The 21233-nt window shown below is 36.6% G+C and overlaps 1 protein-coding gene and 1 long non-coding RNA gene across 3 annotated transcripts in view; one reads left to right on the top strand and one right to left on the bottom strand.

Moving 5' to 3' along the window:
• ZNRF2 (zinc and ring finger 2) overlaps positions 1-21233 on the top strand; it is a gene marked incomplete at its 5' end in the record, with an annotated part of 380791 nt that overhangs the window by 88014 nt on the left and 271544 nt on the right. The window contains 2 exons of one of the 2 annotated variants that reach the window (XM_082692877.1): positions 2281-2360; positions 5378-6652. The exons of the other annotated variant lie outside the window; for it this stretch is intronic. Of the exons in view, the coding sequence (XP_082549003.1) occupies positions 2281-2338 (58 nt within the window). The 3' untranslated portion in view covers positions 2339-2360; positions 5378-6652. Of the gene's footprint in view, positions 1-2280; positions 2361-5377; positions 6653-21233 lie in introns of those variants that run through there. 2 annotated transcript variants of the gene reach the window in all.
• On the bottom strand, positions 5780-21198 carry LOC309845212. The gene is made up of 2 exons (XR_014301108.1): positions 13502-21198; positions 5780-11272 (listed from the first exon to the last, which is right to left on the bottom strand). It is a non-coding gene; the product is annotated as an uncharacterized lncRNA (long non-coding RNA).

Below are 21233 nucleotides of genomic sequence, written 5' to 3'. Positions count from 1 at the left end.
CACAGCTTTGTTCTGGTTACAAGGTTGTATTGTTTGAGTGTATGATTTTATAGAAAGCAGTGCTTATCAGAAATGTGTATACTACATTATAGCTGAAGTATTTGGATAATAACTTCCTATAAACCTAGAAGAAAAAGACAAAACAGAAAATTTGTCAAAAGTTTTTAAGAGTCAATTCAGGGGGAAAAAAAAAAAAAACCCCAGATGGCCAGTAAACACACAGATGTAAGTTGGTATACTTGGTGAATAACTCTGTCACAGTTGTGCACTGTATATATTCTACACTCGGTCATTGCACTCCCAAGTGTAAGCCCTGGGGGAATTCTTGATCTTATGCTCTACAATAGTGCTGCTACTAGGTGTGCAGGTCCAGGGTGAAATAAACAGCTCATGGATTAGCACTGTGTGTGTGGGCCACTCTTTGAGTAGCCCAGCTCTAAGAGACATGTGTAAGAATGTTCATAGCATCATTGAAAGTGTCAGGAATGGACACATAAATTGCAATACGGTTGTATTTATGGGAGATTATAATGATAATTTCTCAGTGTGAGTCAGAATTACACATGGCTTGTAAAATAAGTACCCATTTTAATCACATAAGTACAGTGAGTTGTTAATATATCTGGAGTATTTTGTTCAGTACTTCTTTTTTGAGTTGGGTGGCAGGGGTAGAGGGAGGGGAGAAAGAGAGAATCCCAAGCAGACTCCAGGCCTAGTGCAGAGATGGACATGGGGCTCAGTCTCACAACCCTGAGATCATGACCTGAGCTGAAATCAAGAGTTGGACGGTCAACCAACTGAGCCACCCAAGCGCCCCTGTTCAGTACTTCATTTAAGGGATGTTTCGGTAGACCAGGGGACCACTAGAGCCAAGTGAGTAGGATAGAATGCAGGCTAAAAAGCCAGCGTAGGCATGGTTATTTAGACAACAAAAGTCTAAGTGGCAACAAATTATTTTAGATATTTGAAAGAATATTGGGTGAATGAGATACTTTACCCGTTTTCCTTTTAATTTCATCCATTGTTTTTACCCACCAAACTATCCTATCAGAGTATGAGAATGATACATAATAATTTTGTCTGTAAGCATATTGGCCAGGCCTTCAAGGTTTGTGGCATTTGTAAATTTGACATGTGTCAACTATGAGAATGTTGAGCAGTTTGCATTCTGCTTGGGTAACTTCCTAGTTGTTGGACAAGTTACTTAACCTTATCAAGGCCTTACCATTTATCACAGTGAACTAGAACTTTCTGCAGCGATGAAAATGTTTCGTATCTCTGCTGTCTTGTAGAATAGCCAGTAGCTATGCATGTGGCTCTTGAGCTCTTGAAATGTGGTAGTGTGACTGAGGAACTGCATTTTTCTTTTATTTAATCATACTTAAATTGTCACATGTGGCTTGTGGCTATTGCATTGAACAGTGCAGATCTACAGTGAGGATAATTATGTGCACCCTAATATTTAGTTTCTAATAAGGTCATGAAATACTTTATAAATTGGATGATTGTGTATTTATATATGTATGTATTGTAGAGTGGGATAGAATTAAATAAAGGGCTATAGGTACATGTGAGTATTGAAATACAGTCTCTTAAAAGATGCAGTACTGTGAAGAATTAGAATTTATTTATTTATTTATTGAAGATTTTATTTGACAGAGATCACAAGTAGGCAGAGAGGCAGGCAGAGAGAGGAGGAAGCAGGCTCCCCGCTAAGCAGAGAGCTGGGATCATGACCCGAGCCAAAAGCAGAGGCTTTAACCCACTGAGCCACCCAGGTGCCCCAAGAATTAGAATTTAAAAGCTGTTTTTGATTACATTGATAGGTACATGAACAGACTGATATTTACATGAATGAATATTTTGAAGAGAAAAATGTCCAGATTTGTCACTTAATTTTGAATACTGGTAAAGTGGTTAGTTCTTTAGATTTTCTTTTGGTAATGGTTCTATTTAAACTTTAAGTACTTTAATTTTACAAAGATTATTTCCTTAACTGCTCTGAATAATGAAAATGTGGGATGCCTGGCTGGCTCAGTCCGAAGAGGATGCCACTCGATCTTAGGGTCATGAGTTTAAGCCCCAAGTTGGATATAGAGAGTACCAAAAATAAAAGATCAAATAAACAGGCCTTATCTTTTACTTACATATGCCAAATATTTAAAATACTAAATTTTTTTTCCTATAAATATATACTAAGGTCAAAAAAGAGTTTTTATTATGGCTGTTATATCAATAATTAATAAGTGTTTCAATTTTTCTGGTTTTGTTCTTTTCTAGCTGCATAGATGAATGGTTTGAAGTAAATAGATCTTGCCCTGAGCACCCTTCAGATTAAGCATCAGCTTCCTGTTTTATAGGTAATTTTCCCTTTTTCTGTTTTAATTGCTTTTTAACTTGTTACCTAAGTTCTACATTCTCAACCACCATTTTTAGTCATTCATTTATTGAAGCATGCGCATGTGTGTGTGTGTGAATGTGTGTGAGTGTCCATCCCAGACACTGTTAGGTAACCATGTAAAAAACTCACATGAATAGATAAATAGGAAGCAACTTTTTGATTCCTGAAGAAAGTCACATATTGACTAACTTCTCCATTCTTGGTACTTTAAAACACATAATTTTAGTTTAAAGCTTAAATCCATGAAACATATGGTTGGTATAAACTTCATACATGTACTACACATATGTACATATTAGTACATATTACCCCATTTTTCCACTAAGAAATCTGAGGGCCAAAGTAGTTAATTTCATGACTTCAAGAAGCGGTATGCACAGTAGCCTCGGGCATGCATTTAGGAACAGAATTAAATTCTATATTCTTATTCCAAACTTGAGGGGTATGTTCTTAGGTAATGCAATATAATATTATAATTCTAATCATAATAATTAGTTAACATTCATGTTGTATTATTACATACCAGGCATTGTTCTAATAAGCATTTTACATCTATTAATAACTTAAACTAATTGTTGTAGCAACCTTTTGAGCTCAAGACTCTTGCTATCCCTTTTCCCATTATACAGATTGAGGAAACAGAGTTAGAGGTTACAAAACTTGACTTGTCAAGCTAGTTCTTTGGTAGAATTGGGATTCGAACTCAGGCATATTGGTTGCAAAGATTGTGTTCTTAGCTATTTTGCTATAATTAGGTAGGGGCATTTTCTTGGGAGAAGTTCATCATGTTCTCATTCATTCAGTTTAATCTTGTACCTTACTATCCTCAGCATGTTACATAGTGCCTGTTTATACAGTAGGAGGAAAAAAGAAAAAAAAAAGAATTCTAAACCAAGTACAGAATTTGTTTTGCTCTGCTGATTTAGCTTACTCATTATCCTGCATTATCTGAAAATGTCCAGTGAATTGAATGATAAACTCCCTTGACAATTGCTCTTTTCCATATTCTGTGGAGTGAGTGAAATGACATCATTTATTTAGCTTTGTGGGAAAAAAAAAACAGTTAATTGATATCTTTGTACATATGAAAAGCTTTTTATGAGAAGACTTGCAGAAATGACATATAGTATTGGGTTTTTACATCCAGGCAGAACATTTTAGCCAATCCTGGAATTGTTTCAGGAGTTGGAGCCTCTGTGTTCAGAGACCTAAGACAGTAACTGCCAACAGTTTTTTCTGAATGGCTAAGACTAAAGACAGGAAACTGGAACAGATCATTGTCCTTAATGAGGATAATTCAGTAGCAGCAGATTAGAGTATTGACAGAGGAGATTTGAGGTCACCTAATAGCCCTTATAGCAACTGAAGTAAGAACTGCAGCAAGAAGGGAGACCTCTGTCACAACTGCGGTAGGGTTCTGCATGGGAAATGGGAAATGGGTGCAAGAAGACTATCAGCTTTGAACCTTTTACCATGAGGTGATTCAGATCAGACCGTGACATGCTGGAAGTATGAATTGGTTTAAGATTTCTGTGTAAAAGAAGCGTGGCCATAGAATGATATTTTGAGTATATGAGCAGGTATGTTTTTATTTCACTGTGAACAGGTTTTTTGAAGAGGAGGATGCTTGGAATATCTTCAGTGTAACCTTGTGTCTGGGCCAATAAACTAAAAGTATGGCTAAAATTATAGAAGGATTTAAAGAGAAGGACTAAAAACCTATGCTAATAACATGAAATTTTTATCTTAATATTTTACATACCAAGGTAATATGTCTCAAGTTTTCCACCTATAGGTAAAATGTGTCTTTTAGAAGCAGTAAACTTTTTTATGTGAGGTGGGATTTTATGGTTATAAAAATGTTTTTATTTCATGATCCAGTCAGCTAAATTTTTCCTTTAGTGTTACAATGAGCTTATGGGCTTTAAGGGACATGTGTCGCATCTCATAGTCTGTGCATGTTGGTTTTAAGCAGCATTTCAGTTTCCTTATGCGTCAGTGTTATCTTTTTATTGATTTTTTAAAAATATATATACATATATATGTATATATATGTGTATATATATATATAGAACCTTAGTTCAGTGGCAGCGGCCCTTACAAATCTACAAGTCAGTGGAATCTCCTGCATCTTAAAGTCCTTTTTACAAATTTACAGATGTAGAATATCTTCACTCAAGTGTTTGCTTCAAGTTCTGACTGCTCTTACTTGTCAGGTGATAAATTCCTCCCATCCCTTTTGCTGTCTCAGATTAAACCTGTGTGTTTGAAGAGGTTTTACTGTTGCTGAAAATATGTTTTGTTTTGTTTTTTTCCCAAAGATAATTACTTTTTTGCCAGGGAGAATGCACAAGCAAATGGAGTGGCAGGCAGAGTGAGAAGCAGGCTCCCTGTTGAGCAAGGGCCCTGATGAAGCCAGGACTCAGGGATCATGACCTTAGCCGGAGGCAGATGCTTAACCACATGAGCCACCCAGGCATCCCTGTTGTTAAAACATTAAAAACAACAACAACAAAAAAAAACCCATGACATATAGCAGCAGCACATCTAGCATTTGTGATGTTCTTCAGCATAAGAATTTAATGGACAGCCCAAAATAGATACACATAACAATCTAAGGTTTTGATTAGTTAGGAAATTGTTCACTATTTTAAGTGGAAGTTGTTAGTTGGAGAAAGATTAATAGGTGGTGTGTAGGTGTTGCGTGTTGTCTGTTTTCTGTACTCTGGTGTGGTCTTTGTTGTGGAGGGAGAAAACGTGTTATGTGGTGGCTATTTTTTGTAACTGTTCTAAGCTTGAATTGGTCCTTCTCTCCTTTATTTTGCAGAACACTAATTTTAGGAGTTTTTAAGAATAGTAAGTGTATGATAATGGATAGCCACCAAAGCAGTGTTCCTGGGGAAATGGGTGTTGTATTTTGATTGGTGTCAGTACTGTGAACCACTGCTTAAACCTAATGCATCTGCTTCCACACAGGTTTTCTTGTCTTTCCAAGATGCTTGAAAAACTGAGAGGATATGAGGATCTGTCTCTGGAAAAAGAAAAAACTGCAGGCATACTCAGCCAGAAATCTGAGTTCTGTGAGACTTGGTAATGCAGAGATGGACAATCATACAGGGGGATAACCCTGCTAAAGAGAGGACAGTTGCCACAGAACTCAGTGTACCAAACATGCATATAAAGGACACACAGGGATTTTGAAAATGCTGCACATCCCTTAATAGTCATCTACATAGGTAACACTGATAAACATTTTGTATTCAGACGCCAAAGTTAACTGATTTAGAAGTTGATTTTATTAAGTTCTGTAGAGCTGCACAACTAGTTGTGGTTTGACTTGGTTTTAAGTTGGGGGTCACTTTATTTTTCCCCAACACGATGTTTCTGCATTCATCTATTCTTAAACTGAAGACCGCATAATGTACTTCTTATAAATTAAAGTCTTAAATGTGAAAACAAGAAATGTAATCAAGCAGTAAAACATTGTCTGAATGTAGACCATGATCTCAAGTTCTTCTATTTTTTTTCCCCCAAGAGTGGAAAATAGACTTCTGCATAGGAGAGCTAAAATATGTTAATATTTGAAATTAAAGGTGTAACAGTACCAGAATGCAGTCCAAAGAGTAAATCAGGTTACATAGTTATATTTTAATGAACTAAATCTAAGATTGTCGATTGAATTGCAATTTGTTAAATCTATTATTTCCTCGTAAGTAAAACCGCTCAATAGTTAATCAGTAATGAATCATCTTGCAGCTATGCAACTTTTTAAAAAAATACAAATTACCAATTTTAAGTGCTGCCAGCTATAATAACTTTGTTTTAACGGGTATTTTTATTTGTTCTCTTCATGTAACTATTTTATTGTGCTTTGCATCTCCAGACAGTTTTCCCACATTTGGATAGAATGTTTAGCAGGTTGTAAACTTCGTAACTTATGAAAAGGGTAAAATAAAATTTTCTTGAGTGGAACTTGGAATAATTTGAGGGACATTTTATATACTTTTAAAAATCAGAATTTAATCGGGATGCCAGATTTATAGCAATTTGCATCTTTAATTTTCCAGATAATCTGGAAGGTAGTGTTTGATAAATGATTTTTTAAAGCAAATATGAAGATTTTGTTAATTTATAATTTATTAATGTGTTATTACTGTAATTGAAAATGTTATAGAGACTTTTAAATTCAGTCTTGTGTAGAAAGAAATGTATTAAGCAAAATTATGTGAATAAATATTCCCATAAAATACATCTGAATGGTTAAAAAATACTGGAAGAGAGCTATCAGGGCTACAATAGTGAATGTCCTTTTTTTTTTTTAATATAAAAAGATACCAATAAGTAGATTTCATATTTTCAATATATAGGGAAAATGTTATCAGTGAACATTTAAGCAGTGCACTTTACTTGGTATTATTGAAAGCTGCACAGTACTGTTTCCTTATTTTAAACTTTAAGTATTTGCCTTTCTATTCAATGCTGCTATTCTTATTCTCAAATTTTTTCCCTATTTCTGGTTCTGTTTTCATATTTTTTGAAAGGGCACGTACAGGAGCAAATTGCTGCTACCCAGAAAAATTAGTGTTTTAGAAACAATTAAAAAAGTTTTTCTTTGCTTTCTGTGTGATTCTAGACCAGATAACATTTTCCCTAAAGTTATGCTGTGAAATGCCTTTTGTTATGCTGCAGTTGACAGAAGCATCCAAAATCTTGGTTGTGACAGTGGACAGCATGTTTTCATAGGTGCTTTTTAAACCAGTTATGGGAAATACTCTTGCCTCAAGGAAAATATTCTTTCCCTAAATTTTTTCCTATTATCATGAAATCTTAATACGAATCCATTTTGCTTCACATTTTTAATTTTGTAAGCTTTCACACGTACACACATACCCAGTCACCCCAGGAAAAGCCTCTTAGAATATTCTGTGAATAATTCATTTTTTTCTACTACTGGTATATTGTATGATGGTAAGAATTGTTTTGTTGTCTTCCATTCTTGAAGGCAGAGATTGACTCTGGCTGTGGTAATTACCTATTAATATTCTCTTGGAATTTGATTTTCTGATACAGTTTACTCTTTGGCTTTTTAATTTTATTAAGTTTTAAGTTTACGTCCTTTTCCTTCTTTCTGTCCCATCCTGCACCCTCAGTCTCTTGCTCAGCCTCAGACTGTCCCAGGATTCTGCACCGCGGCTGCTACAGGGTAGGCTCCTGTGTTGTAGAAGAAAGTTAAGTGTTTATTTGTGTTGAGTGCTACTCAATTATTAATTCTTGTCTAGGGAAGTTTTTACTTAAGGTCTGTTTATAGCAATCCCTTTTTTGTTAAAATAGACAAAGCTTGGCATTTTTACTTTAAGTTTGGTCTCTTGTCAATGATTCCCTAAAAAGAAGAATTTAGAAATTGAAAAGAAAATGTTTTTAATAGCCCAGATACTCTGGTGTTTATTCAAAGTCAAAGTTACTACTCTGGAAAATATTACAATATTCTACATAATGTCACTTATGACATTTGTAAATCTGTATGTGGACACTGAATAGTCTAAGTAGGATATAAAAATCACACCAGATATATTTACGTATGTAGCTTGAAACTACTGACAACTGAATATCATGGAGACAAAATAAAGATCGAAAACCTAGACATAAAGTTGGTGGTAGCTTTCTAGAATCTTTGTAAATATGTGTTTTCCAGTAAGATTGCACTTACATACTTAGAAAGCGGTATGTTCTGAAATTTCACTTTAGTGCCACTCTTCATAATGGGTTTATTGTCAATTTTGACTCATTTGTTCTGGCTTTTTGGGTTTTATTGTTTTTGCCAGAATGTATAAGAGACAGTAAGATTATTCTATTCTACTTTTGACTCTCTGCCAGAGAAATTAGACTAAACTGCATCTTAATCTGTGTTTTTAAGATCTGGTTATAAATCCGATATAGATTGTATTTTAAGAGCAGTGTTTGTGATTGAAATATAAATAATGGTTTCTAGAACTACATTTTTGGGGGGTGGGTGATAGCTGAACATTTAAAAGGACAGGTTGTTAACTGTCGCATGCTATATGAGTTCTGGTTTCTCAGTGCAAGTTTTATATTTATTTTAAATGTTTCACTGTTACTTCAGTTCTCACCCACTAAACACTATTAGAATGTAGCCCAAAATGCCTGAGGGTGTGGCACTGTCAGCATATTTGCAATATGTATTTTGAAAAGATTTCAGGTTAAAAATGTATTTGTGAAAATGGTAGATTTCCTTTTCAAAGCTCATTTTAATTTCTATTTTGGGTATAGTAAAGTTTAAGAGCAGTTGTTTAAATGAACTACTGTATAGAAAGACTAAGAGATACTTCTTTAAATGAAAAAGACAGTAAATTAAATGTAAATATTACCTAATTTTATTTACAAACTTGGAGAGTTGAGGAAGGGAAATTTCTTAACGATAAGCTACTACGTTTGAACAAAGCATGAGACTCTTTCTAAATATTCAAGAATAATTGAATTTCCTATCTAGTTGATATCTATATTATGCATCAATAGTGGTATCCAACCCATCTTATTTTTTCCATAGAGGAAGTTCCCATATATATCAGATTATTGGGAACTTTGTAAAACTGCATAGAGATAAATGTTGCTTATTAATTGTGAGTACAGTTTGTTAGTTGCAGGAAATCTTCTAGTTCATTGGGGCCATTTTCTTGCAGTTGGATCTATCCTGAGGTGAACTCAATACATACAGACAATGTATTAAATGTGAAGTGTCCCTTGTTCTTGTACAGATATTTAAAAAAAAAAAAAAAATTCCAGCATGCCAGTATTTTGTCTTTGGCCTATCACCCCATACCCCTTTTTTTGGAAGTGTGTAACTTTGGTTTTTTTCTTTGCTATATTGTGAATAACAATAGTTAAATTATCTGTTTTATTGTCTATTTTTCTTCTCTATATCTTTTCATTCTGAAACAAAATTACTTCCTTGTCTTCTTTAGAGGAAGTTGCTACTTGGTATACTCCTAGTGGTGATTCTTAAGTGGGGAACAACTGAATGGGTGAAATTTTGATAATGACTAACCCAGGCAGTGCTTTGAGTGCCATAGTCTATGAATGCTGTGTGTAAGCTAGGAACCTGAATGTTGTTTTTAAATTACAGAATTCCTGAATTGAGTGGGAAATACCTAGAACTAAAAGCATTAAAGGAAACCAGAAAATGTTAATATTAAGTTTTAGCTGAAACACTAAGTTTTAACTGAAACACTGAATAGCAACACTAAATACTGTAGAAATGCACTTGCTATACTTAGGGGAGTTCGTATATTTTCAGATATTTAAGCCATCATTCATTTTAGACCAGCGTCTAATAATAAGATAAATTACTGGTTTCTTGTTCGTAGAGAAGCAAAGAGCAATATGGCATATACCCACATCCCGAAATAAAGGAAAAAAATATTGTAATATCTGTTAACCAACATTGACATTAGCTCTACCCTAGACTGAGGCATCTATCCGGACCCCAAGTCTTAGAATAAGTGACTGATTTCTCCTATTAAAAAATTTTATGCCTGCCTTTTTTATTTGATGTGCTGAGATTGATAGCTACCAATGGTTTATGTTTATAAACTAGTTCTGCTTGTTCTCTCTTACCAGTGAACCTGGCACTAGCATTTTGTAAAGGTTACATTTTAGTCAACAGCATTTTGGACACCTGTGTGCGTATGATACAGTTAACCCTCTAGGGAGGTAAAAAGAGATTTTGCAATTTGATGATGGTATTGGTCTTTATTATTAGAATCCATTATACTTTACTTCTTTGCAATGGCTTGAGTATCAGTTTTTTTTAGAAAATCACAGTAATAATAGTTATTTACTTCATTGCTTTGTTCATGGTTTCAAAAGTGACTCTTCTGTAATACCTCTTACATTCCTCTATTAGAAAGTATTTTCCTGTTAAATAAGATTATCAAAAGCATCCATCACAAGAAATTTAGAAAGTGTACTAGGAATAACTTATATTGGTAAGTTATAAACTAAGATGGAACGATTCATTACTGACATTTTAATAAAATTTCCAAATGATGTTACCATATTATCCTGTTATTTAGAAATAGAAAATAAGAGAATGTTTTTAGGGAAATGCATCCTATCCACTGTAATATCTAGAACTTGACAGCATGTTACAGTAAAATTGAGAATTATCTGATTGCTGAATGGTTACCATGAATTAACTGATGTCACAGTTTATCTATTTTTGTATACCTATTAAGTTAAAAGTCTAAAATAGCTTGAGAAATGATGCGGTGGTAGTGAATGAAGAGTTCTTTATTACCCTAAGTAAAAATGTACTTTGGAATTTCTAATGTGAAACCTACTTGTAAATTTTTTAATTGAAATATGGTTGTAGTAGAGCTATTAAGTTTTGGGAAGGAATGGTCTGTTAATGTGTGATCATAACTTTTAAACTTTAGATTGTATTTGGTAATACTGTGTTTTTAATTAAACAGAGGAGTACTTAATCTTTCGAAGCACAGTTTTCATGATGCAGGAGGTATTGAGCTTTGTAGCAGAGCGGTAAGGAACATGGGTTCTGAAGCCAGACTGCCTGGATTGCTATCTCTTTTCACTTGGGCGAGATGCTTAATTTCTCTGTGCCTTCTTCCTTTGCCTATAAAATGAGGTGAAACTACTGCCTACCTCAAGATTATTGTGAGGCTTAGTGGGGAAAGTACATGTATGCATCAGACACACAGTAAATAATAATGTTAGGGGTTATTAGAGACAATAAAAGTGTTTGTGCTCATCCATGAATAAATAATTTTTGTTATTCTCCGCAGTCATGAGGTAGAAGAGTAATGTCTTGGACTTTAGCTGATGAGTTTAAGAAACCTATGTATATAATAGGAGACATTGTGGGTTCTGTTCTTCCTTCCTTCTCAGATCTAGAGATCATCTGTCCCAGCTTATGTATTAAGCATACTTGGTTCTGTGGACTGTTAGGGACCAAGAATATGGCAGTCTAAGATAGCTAACCTCTAAGACCTTAATCTTCAGTGTGGGAAGCAAATAAGTAAGCAAGCATGTAATAAAGAGTAATAATTGCTGTTACAGATATGTACACAAGGGACAGTGGGGGTAGTGAGGAAGGTCACTGAATTAGGCAAGGGAATGATGAAACAAAGTCTTTAAGAACAAATAGATCACACATAACACCAGGGAATGTGGATAAAAGGACACGTGCAGTGGAAGGTTTGGTAAGGGTATTGCTAAGGCAGAGAAGCATAGCACATACAAGCAGGACATTCTTGGAGAATTGCCCTGCCCAGAGAAGTAAGCAGGTGACAAAGCACGATTGGAGGATCTGAGGCGGGAAAAGGACAGTCAGATTTACTCATCAGATTTACTCAAAAGATTAGAGAGGAATGAAACTAGAGGCAGAGGGACTTTGTTAGATAATGTAGCAGTTCAGGCTAAATAACGGAGAGGCAAAACTAAGGAATGACAATAGGGAAAGGAAAGATGAAGAACTTAAAAATTTAGAGAGGGAAAGGAACTCAGCTTGGTAATCATTTACACATGGGGGATGAAAGACCAGACCAGGACAACTCCATCTGTACTTTTCTCCATGTTATGAAAGATTGAGTTTTAAGACTGATTCCTGAGATTTTCCTTTCTGGGCCTTTTGTCTAGGACCATTTCCATTATGCCAGTCTTCTCAGCCACTCGGAAGCTATGTCGGAAGGGTATTTGTAGAAGTTGGTATACAGGAAGGATGGGTGCTACTTTGCAGTAGGTGGGTTAGGTTAAGCTAGAGGAGGACCGGAGAGGTTTATTAGTTCCTGGAAGGCTGTGGTTGCCAGTGGGTGCTTCATGATTATCTTTGTTTAGTGAAGGACAGGAAAAGAGGACTGATAAGCTTCTATTTAGTACCTGGAGAAGCAGCAGAAACCCTGGGATGTCCTTGTATTATATTGGGTCAAGGAGTCTGTTTCTCTCACAGATTCCCTAATCTAATACAGCATATCTCTGAGGATACCAGACTTATCACAGGTTTCTCGGAATTGGTTCAAAGATAGACCAGTAGTTAACTTGGAACTTCCTAGACCAGGAATTCCTACAAAGCAAGGCCCGTTAGAATAATAGAAACTTAATACCTTAGAGAGAATTGTCCTGAAATGGAAAAACAAAAGAACAAACCCCTTATATTCAAAAATATATTTGCATGATTTAAGATTTGACTTCTCACATAAAGTGAAAATCCTTTTTCTGCAGTACCTTAATGATGCTGTAATTATAATACCATTTGTTAAATTCTGCCAGATAGTGCCTTATTCCTCTGGTTCTTCCCCATGAACTTAAGAATTCAGTATTTATTATTTTATGAGAGTTAAAAAGGACCTGACCAAAAAAATAACTTCCTAACAAAGTCAGTTCGAGACTTAAATTCTTTCTGATTGGCTTGATAATTTAGTAGCTGGGTGACTGAAAGCAAACCTGTATACTACTAGCAATGCATATTTATATTTCAGAAAAATATCAGATAACTGTATGTCATGAACCTTTTAAAGTAGCTCATTTATAAATGAAAGTGTTACTAAATCTGTAAATGTTAAGGATATTTATTACCTTTTTAGAGGATCTCCAACAAGGGAATCAGCATACAGTTCTTTGTTTGGAGTTCAGACATTGCAAAGGCAAGGTCTTCGTGGGGTATTTAAATATCTAGACTATTGTCATTTTAGCACGTAGTTGGTATAAAAATCATCAGTGAGATGTTTTTATATCTTTCTTCAGATTTTGAAGTCTGATGTATATTATAGCACATCTGTATTTGGAAATAGACATGCTTTAAGTACTCAAGAGCCATATGTGACCAGTGGCCAGTAGGTCTAGATGAGTCTGGAAGGTTGGTTTTCCACTTAATCTATCATCCTAAATATTTTTTTTAAAAGATTTTATTTATTTATATGACAAAGAGAGATCACAGTAGACAGAGAGGCAGGCAGAGAGAGAGAGAAGCAGGCTCCCTGCTGAGTAGAGAGCCCGATGCGGGACTCGATCCCAGGACCCTGAGACCATGACCTGAGCCGAAGGCAGCGGCTTAACCCACTGAGCCACCCAGGCGCCCCTATCCTAAATATTTTTGAAGGTCTTGTAATTCCAACTTGTTAAAGACTTTGGTCTCTGAAAGTTAATTAGGTTTATACATGAGCAGAGCTGGTCCTCTTTTGTTACTAAACTGAGTCAGAGTTTCTTCATTTTGTCCTGGAAGTACCTTGAAAAGGTGGATTATTTAAGGAATCCTCTTTATTTGCTCTCACTGGCTACTGGCTTTTATTATGACTACAGTGTTGGTAAAGATGCACAAGCTCTGAATGACTGAGTCAGTGTTAGAGATAGGAGTTGGTGTGTTTGTGGCAACCAACAGGAATTGTGAGCTGTGCTGATGAATAGCTCTAGTCCAAGGTGTCCCCTGCGTAGAGCCCTGTGGGAACAGTTGCTGGAGTTTCAGGCCTTACAGGAGTAAACTTTGTACCACATCCATGCTTAAACTGCTAAACTTGTCCACCAGACCCTCATGCACAAAACCGAGACTTCCAAATCCAGCTTTGAGAGCCACCAGTGGTGAAGTCTGAGCTGTCTTCAGTAAGCTGCTCCCTGCTTTGTGTGGGGGTTCTGTGTTCAAGGGCACTGTTGAAGGGAGTCAGCAGTGGAATTGCCAGGGAGCTTGGTCACAAGGACGCTACACCGCTACACCGCTACACCGGGGGAAGACAGGTATAGTGCACTCTTCAGCTTCGGATCTCTGCAAATCAGTAATCCCTAAAACTTCGCCGAAGATAAGATCTGCTTGGGAGGCAGGAAGGGAAGACAATTTTTTTTAAAGATATTAAGGCCTTGACCCCACCCCGCACCAGAGAGTCTGAGTTCATTGTTGCAGTGTGGTCCTGTTGCACTGCCAGTCTACAAGTTGATCTGGTGTTTTCTTAAACGCACCCCAGATGGGGTGCCGGCCCTTGATTGAGGAGGGGAGTGCCAAGCATGTCCTAGAACTTTACAACTAAAGTCGAGCTACAGTTCTCTTTCCTTACAGCTTACATCTCTTTTTGAACAAGCAGACTGTTCTGTCATTACCCATTCTTCCCAACTCTGTGGTTCATAGAATAAACTGCCTGTTCCAGCCAAGCTGAGATCCTTGGTTGGTTTGTTTTTTCCACTTTGCTCACCAAAGTTTGTAAATTGCTAAAAGTCCTTTCCAGAACTCAGCTCCGACAAATCAAAAGCTTTTTAGCTTTCAGGGTCATGTTGCTTCCTTTGGCTTTATTTAAAACAAACAAACAAAAACCAAAAAAAAAAAAGAAAACACCTTTGACGTCAAAGTTGAGCAATGGTGTCTTGGTTTTGCTTCTTGTGTCTCCTATTGAAGCAGCAGCTCCAGTGAGTCACTGAGTCAGTTGCCACAAGCAACCAGGAACGAAAGGCATGAAAAATGCAGCAGTTAATAATTCAGAGATAGCATTCTGTTACACTCAGAACAATCACTAGAAAGACACTGTACAGGAGTAGTTGTGTGATTTCCATTCCATTTCCTTTGATTTCCCCTTAATCTTGGTCATCTTGAAGTTGTCTTAGCCTGAAGACTGTGTGGGAGTTAACTTGAACTGGAATGGCAGAGTGAACTGAAGTGTGGGTTCATTTAGCATATATGTATTGAACGTTGGATAGAAGTATGGTACTGTGTGAGGGACACTGTACACTGTACACTGATGCGGAAAAGAGTTTCTGCCCTTACAGAGCTTACGGTTCCATATTTTTAGCAAAAGCTGGTGATGAGGCATGGTGTAGCAAATATATAAATAACATGGTATGTGAAACCTAGTTCTTGAATAAGCATTTGTGTCAGATCTTTCAAGGCGTAAGATTAATTTAAAGTCACTGGAAACTACTTTCTGTGACTGTGCCTCTGTTAACAGTTTCCTGCTGGCGCCAGACCCTCGTATGTGTCAGTGCCGCTAAACAGGTGAAAACAGCTGAGAGCTCTACAAACACTAGGATTGCAGGAGAAACAGCCAGGATGACTTGTTAGCTCATTTCCATATTTCAGAGGCCTGTTTCCTCAGTAAGAATGGTGATACAGTTCTAATCAGATTTTTTTTTCTTCACAGCTTTTTAAAAGCCACTCCAGTCAGTTATAATTTATATACAGCAACATTCATCGTAAGTGTACAGTGTGATGAGTTTGGGTACATACATACACCTGTGCAACTATCAACACCACAACTGAGATCGAGAACATTTCCATCATCCCTCAAAAAGTACCACAAACCCCCATATGCCCAGTTCCCACCCATCCATCCACTACCCCTAGGCAGCCATTGATCTGCTTGTGTCACTGTAGATTAGCTGCGTTCAGCTTGTCCTTTATTTGTGGAAGGCTTGTTTGCTCAGCCTGTCTTGTGAAGAGGCATCAGTGTTACTGCTTGAATCAGTTCTTTTTTATTGCTGAGTAGTATTCCATTGTACAAATATACTGCAGTTTGTTAGCCACTTTTCTGTTGGTGGACTGGGCTCTTTCTGGTTTGGGCTGTTACGAACAAAGTGGCTGTGAACATTGATAAAAAAATATTTATGTGAACATGTGATTTCAGTTCGCTTGAATAAATATTGAGGAGTGGAATAATTGAGTCCTATGGTAAATATTTGTTTTACTCTCTAAAATACTGCCAAACTGTTCTCCAAAGTGGCTGTACCATTTTCCATTCCCCCCAGTGCTGTGTTTTCTCACATTATTGCCAATATTTGCTGTCATCAGTGTTCTGAACCTTGGCCTAATTCTAGTGGGTCTGCAGTGGTATTTCGTGATTTAGTTTGAATTTATCTAACCATTAATAATATCCTTTGTCATTTTTGTTGGTCTTTTGGTGGTAGGTCTGTTGAAATCTTTATCCCAATTATGTTTAACAGTTTTGTGGAGGTATAATTTAACACACCATAAAATCATTTAAAGTGTTGCAAGTTCGCCCGTGTTAAACATGCGTTTGTAATTATTTTTGCTGAATAGTTTTCTATTATTTGGATATACCACATTTGTTCATTCACCAGTTGATGGAAATTTGGATTGTTCCCACTTTGTTGGCTATTATGAATAATGGCTGCTATGAGCATTCGCTTTCAACTCTTTGTGTGGACATTGGTTTTTTCATTTGTCTTGGTAAGTACCTGCAAGTAGAATTGCCAGGTTATATGCGTGTATCTGTATGTGCTGTCCCACCGCAAGAAGCGTCAGAGGCTCGCTCACTATTACCTCCTCGCCAGATCACCAGATCACCAGATCAGTGTGTTCTGTTTCCGTTGTTGTGATGATTGTCTCTTGCTTACTGCAACTAGTATCTCAGATCAACCTCAGGCCAGCTGCAGTGTTGGCCTTCCCCTGACCGCCACCAAGATTTGATGTTTCCAGCAATATCCCTGAACCTGAGTTTTGCCCACCTTTTGCTCTCAATCAGTTTAGCCCCTTCCAGCAAGGAGGCTGCAGATCTCACAGCCTGCCCCACTCCAGTAGAACTACAGTGCCACAGAACTTAGGAGGTTGTGGGTGGATATGTGTGGCGTGGAAGGATAGGGAAACTGCTCTGGGCTAAAATGCCAGATTCCCACAGTTTTTACTCGGAGGTTCGGAAGGTTTTGTTGAGTTTCTCAGTTTTCTGCATGCCTGTGGTCATTTTCTAGAGTTCTAAAATGATTGAATAGTTCTATCAAGTTTTTGAGGAGAAAATATGCCATACTCCTTACCCAGTTATTCCCAAAGTCTAGTGGGGCTCCTCATTTTTTTTTTTTTCAAAGATTTTATTTATTTGAGAGCGAGAATGAGAAAGCATGAGAAGGGGGAGCGCCAGAGGGAGAAGCAAACTCCCCATTGGGCAGGGAGACCCATACGGGACTCGCTCCCGGGACTCCAGGATCATGACCCGAGCTGCAGTCGCTTAACCAACTGAGCCACGCAGGTGCCCAGGCTCCTCATTTTTAAATTGTGTTGTGAATAATCCTATTACTGAGTTATAGAAGTTGTTTATATGTTCTCCGTACAAATACTTTGTCAGATAAAAGATGTGCAAATACTTGCAGTCTATGGCTTGCCTTTTCATTTTCTTAACAGTGTCTTTGAAGGAACAGAAGTTCTTCAATTTTGATGAAATCTGGTTTATTAGTGTTTTTTTTTTCTTTTCCTGTTCATGCTTTTACTCCTGTCTAAGAAAGTCTTGCCAGATACAAAGTCATAAAGATTTTCTCTATCACTCTAACATTTACATCTGTGATACAACACAAGCCGAGTTTTTGTATACTATATGAAGGTAAGTATTTGGGTTTATGTTGATCCATGACTCTCCTTGTCCCAGATCATTTGTTGAAATGACTATCTTTTCCCTATGGAATTAATTTTTTATTTTTGTTGAAAATCAAATAGTTTTATATGTGTAGGTTTGTTTCTAGGCTAATTTTTGTTTCATTGACCTATATGTCTGTAACGATGCCAGTATTACACTGTCTTGATTACTGCAGATTTGTGGTAAGTTTTGAAATTCTTCATTTTGAAAGAAATTTTTCTGGGCCTAAATTTTTGCAATAGTCCTTTTGTTTGTTTTTGTTTTATTTTCTTTAAATACTTTAAAGGTATGCCCCCATTGTCTTATGTCTTACATACTGTCAGGCAAGAAGTTTGCCATCATACATTTTAAAAAAATTTTTAATTCACATGCCATAAAATATTTTTGAAGCGTACAATTCATTGTTTCTAGAATGTTCACAAGGCTGTGCAGTCATCACTGTCTTATTTTAGGACATTTACATCACTCCATAAAGAAACCCTGTACCCATCAGTAGTCATGCACCATTCTCCCCATCTCCCTTGCTCTTGGTAATAATTAATCTACTTTGTCTCTCTTTGGATCTGCCTATTTTGGACATGTCATTAAAAGGAATTACACAGTATGTGTCCTTTTGTGTCGGTTTCTTTCACTTAGTGTAATATTCTCAAGGTTCATCCATGCTGTACCTCATATTGGTACTTCATTTTTTTTCAGTGGCTGAATACTGTCCCATTCTATGGATACATCTCATTTTGTTGATGGACATTTGAGTTAACACTTTCGGCTATCTTGAATAATGCTGCTGTGTGTATTTGTGCACAAGGCTTTTTTTGAACATACTTCAGTTACCTTGGGCATGTACCTAGTATTATTATTGCTGGGTCATATGTATGGCAACTTGGTGTTTAACATCATGGAAACGGACGAACTTTTTCCAAAGAGGCTGCACCATTTTACACTTGCACCGCCAGTGTGTAAAGGTTTTAATTTCCCCACATCCTCACCTGACATTTGGTATTGTCTCTTTTAACATAGCCATCCTAGTGGCTATGAAGTGGTATTTCATTGTGGCTTTGATTTGCATTTCTGTCATCTTTTCATGTGCGTATTGGCCATTTGTCTATCTTGGAAGAAATGTTGGTTCAGATTCTTTCCCCACTTAAATTATTTTATTACAGAGTTTTAAGAATTGTTTTAAACACTTATTTATTCCAGAGAGAGAGTGTGCTTGTGCTCGAGTGCATGGGAGTGGGGAGAGGGGAGGGGGCAGACAGAAGGGGGGAGGGACGGAGAGAGGGGCAGAATCCCCACTAAGCACAGAGCCTGACCTTGGGGCCTGATCTCATGACCCTGGAGATCATGACCTGAGCGGAAGCTAAGAGTCAGATGTTCAACCTGCTGAGCCATCCAGGCGCTCCTTAAGAATTCTTTTAATATGTTCTGGACTCTAGACTTTGTCATAATATCGTTTGCAAATATTTTCTCCCATGCTATGCATTGTCTTTTCACTTTTTTGATAGGGACCTTTGCAACACAGAAGTTTTCACTGAAGTCCAGTTTATCCAAATTTTTTTCTTTGACTGCTTGTGCTTTAGGTGTCATCTAAGAAACCATCTCCTCATTATCCAAAGTCATGAAGGTTTACACCTGTGTTTTCTTCTGAGAGTGTTACAGTGTTAGCCCTTACATTAGGTCTTTGATCCATTTGGAATTAATTTTTGTGTACAATACGAGGTGTAGGGGTCCGACTTCATTCTTTAATATGCTGTTCTAGTTGTTCCAGCGCCATTTGTTGAAAAGACTATTCTTTCCCACATTGATGTATCTTGCTCTCATTGAAAATAAATTGACTCTAAATGTATGGATTTTTTCACAACTCTTGGTTTTCTTTCATTGATCCATGTCTGTCCTTACGCCAGTACCAAACTATAATCTTGATAACTATACATTTGTAATATGTTGTAGAATGGCTTAGAAATGGAAATTTTTCATGTCACTTGAACTAAAAAAATAGGGAATGCCAGTTTGTAAAATATTAGGGTAGTTTTACATTTTTGCATAAAGTAAAGATGGTGTCATACAAATGATGGGAAAGTTCTCGACTGGGGTTTTTTTCCCTTACTCGATCAAATTGACCATAATCTTGGCTTTCCAGTAGCTTTACAAATACCCCTGCCCTTTTTCTTGTGTAGTGGGGTGAAAACTCAAACCATGTTGATGGTTTCTATTAAGTATTTGAATTGTTAGCCAACTGTCAAGTTAGTATATTGCTTTCCAGAAATTCTTCTTTGGGATGGTTCTAAAAGTAAGTATGTCAGTACTCACACAGACAATGGAAAGGTAGTATTACCTCAAATCCCATTGTAGGTAGATAATCACCCTTAGTATCTGGCAACTATACTTTTGCTGATCAATCTGTGTAAACAATAGTTTTACATGCATGGTGTCACACCAAGTACTATCTTTCAGCCTCTGCATTCAACAGTACATCATAAATGTTTTTCCCATTAAATATAAATCTTACATATTTGCTGGTAACAGAACTGCTGAAATATTTATGATTTCATTTACAGTGCTATTGTTGAAATTCTAAGCTGTTTGTTATACTTGACATAGGATTTCAAGTTTCTCTGGAAAAAACTGAATTTTCTCATTATTTTTCCATCTTTGCTATTCTGATAAGTGTAAAACCAGTTTTTGTACATTTCTTTAATTTTGACTATAGTTGAATATCTTTTCACTAGTGTCCTGGCCATTTGTATTTCCTTGCAACTTACTCATTTATGGCCATTGCCTGTTTGGTTTTTTCCCTTATGGTTTAAAATATTTTTAATACACATTTCAAATGTGTTTTTCAGTATGTCATTTCACTTTGGGTCTTATTTATGATAGTGTTCTTTTCCTATGGTTTTTTTGTTTTGCTTTTTTCAACATGTTTACCTTTTTATAAAAATAATCACATGTATCAATTTTTACCTTTGTTTCTCTCTTTTGTGATCATACTTAATTGATTTTACCCATCTTAAGTTTACATAAATACTTGCTTGAATCTCCTCTTGGTACTTTTTTTTTTTTTTTTAAAGGTTTTATTTGTTTGACAGAGGGACAGAGAGCACATAAGCAGAGGGTGCTACCGGCAGAGGGAGAAGCAGGCTCCCCACTGAGCAAGGAGCCCAACGTGGGACTTGATCCCAGGACCTAGGGATCATGATGCTCAGCTAACTGAGCCACCCGGGCATTCCTCTCTTGGTATTTCTATATATAATTTATTTTTGGTACATTTAAATATATAATCCATCTATTATTACTTTTAAAAATTATAGCACTTTTTCTTTGGCACAATATATTTGAGTAAGTGTCTTGGTAGGTAGATTTTGCTTTATTTTTGGAAGATCACCTACTTGAGCTTTTAAAGTCCCATTATGCTGGTGCTGGAATAAGAATGAATGGGGACCCGAGCCGAAGGCAGCAGCTTAACCCAC

This window comes from Mustela nivalis (assembly GCF_964662115.1).
Source record: "Mustela nivalis genome assembly, chromosome: 12".
Lineage (NCBI taxonomy): Eukaryota > Metazoa > Chordata > Mammalia > Carnivora > Mustelidae > Mustela > Mustela nivalis.
This window is presented reverse-complemented; position numbering and strand designations above follow the sequence as displayed.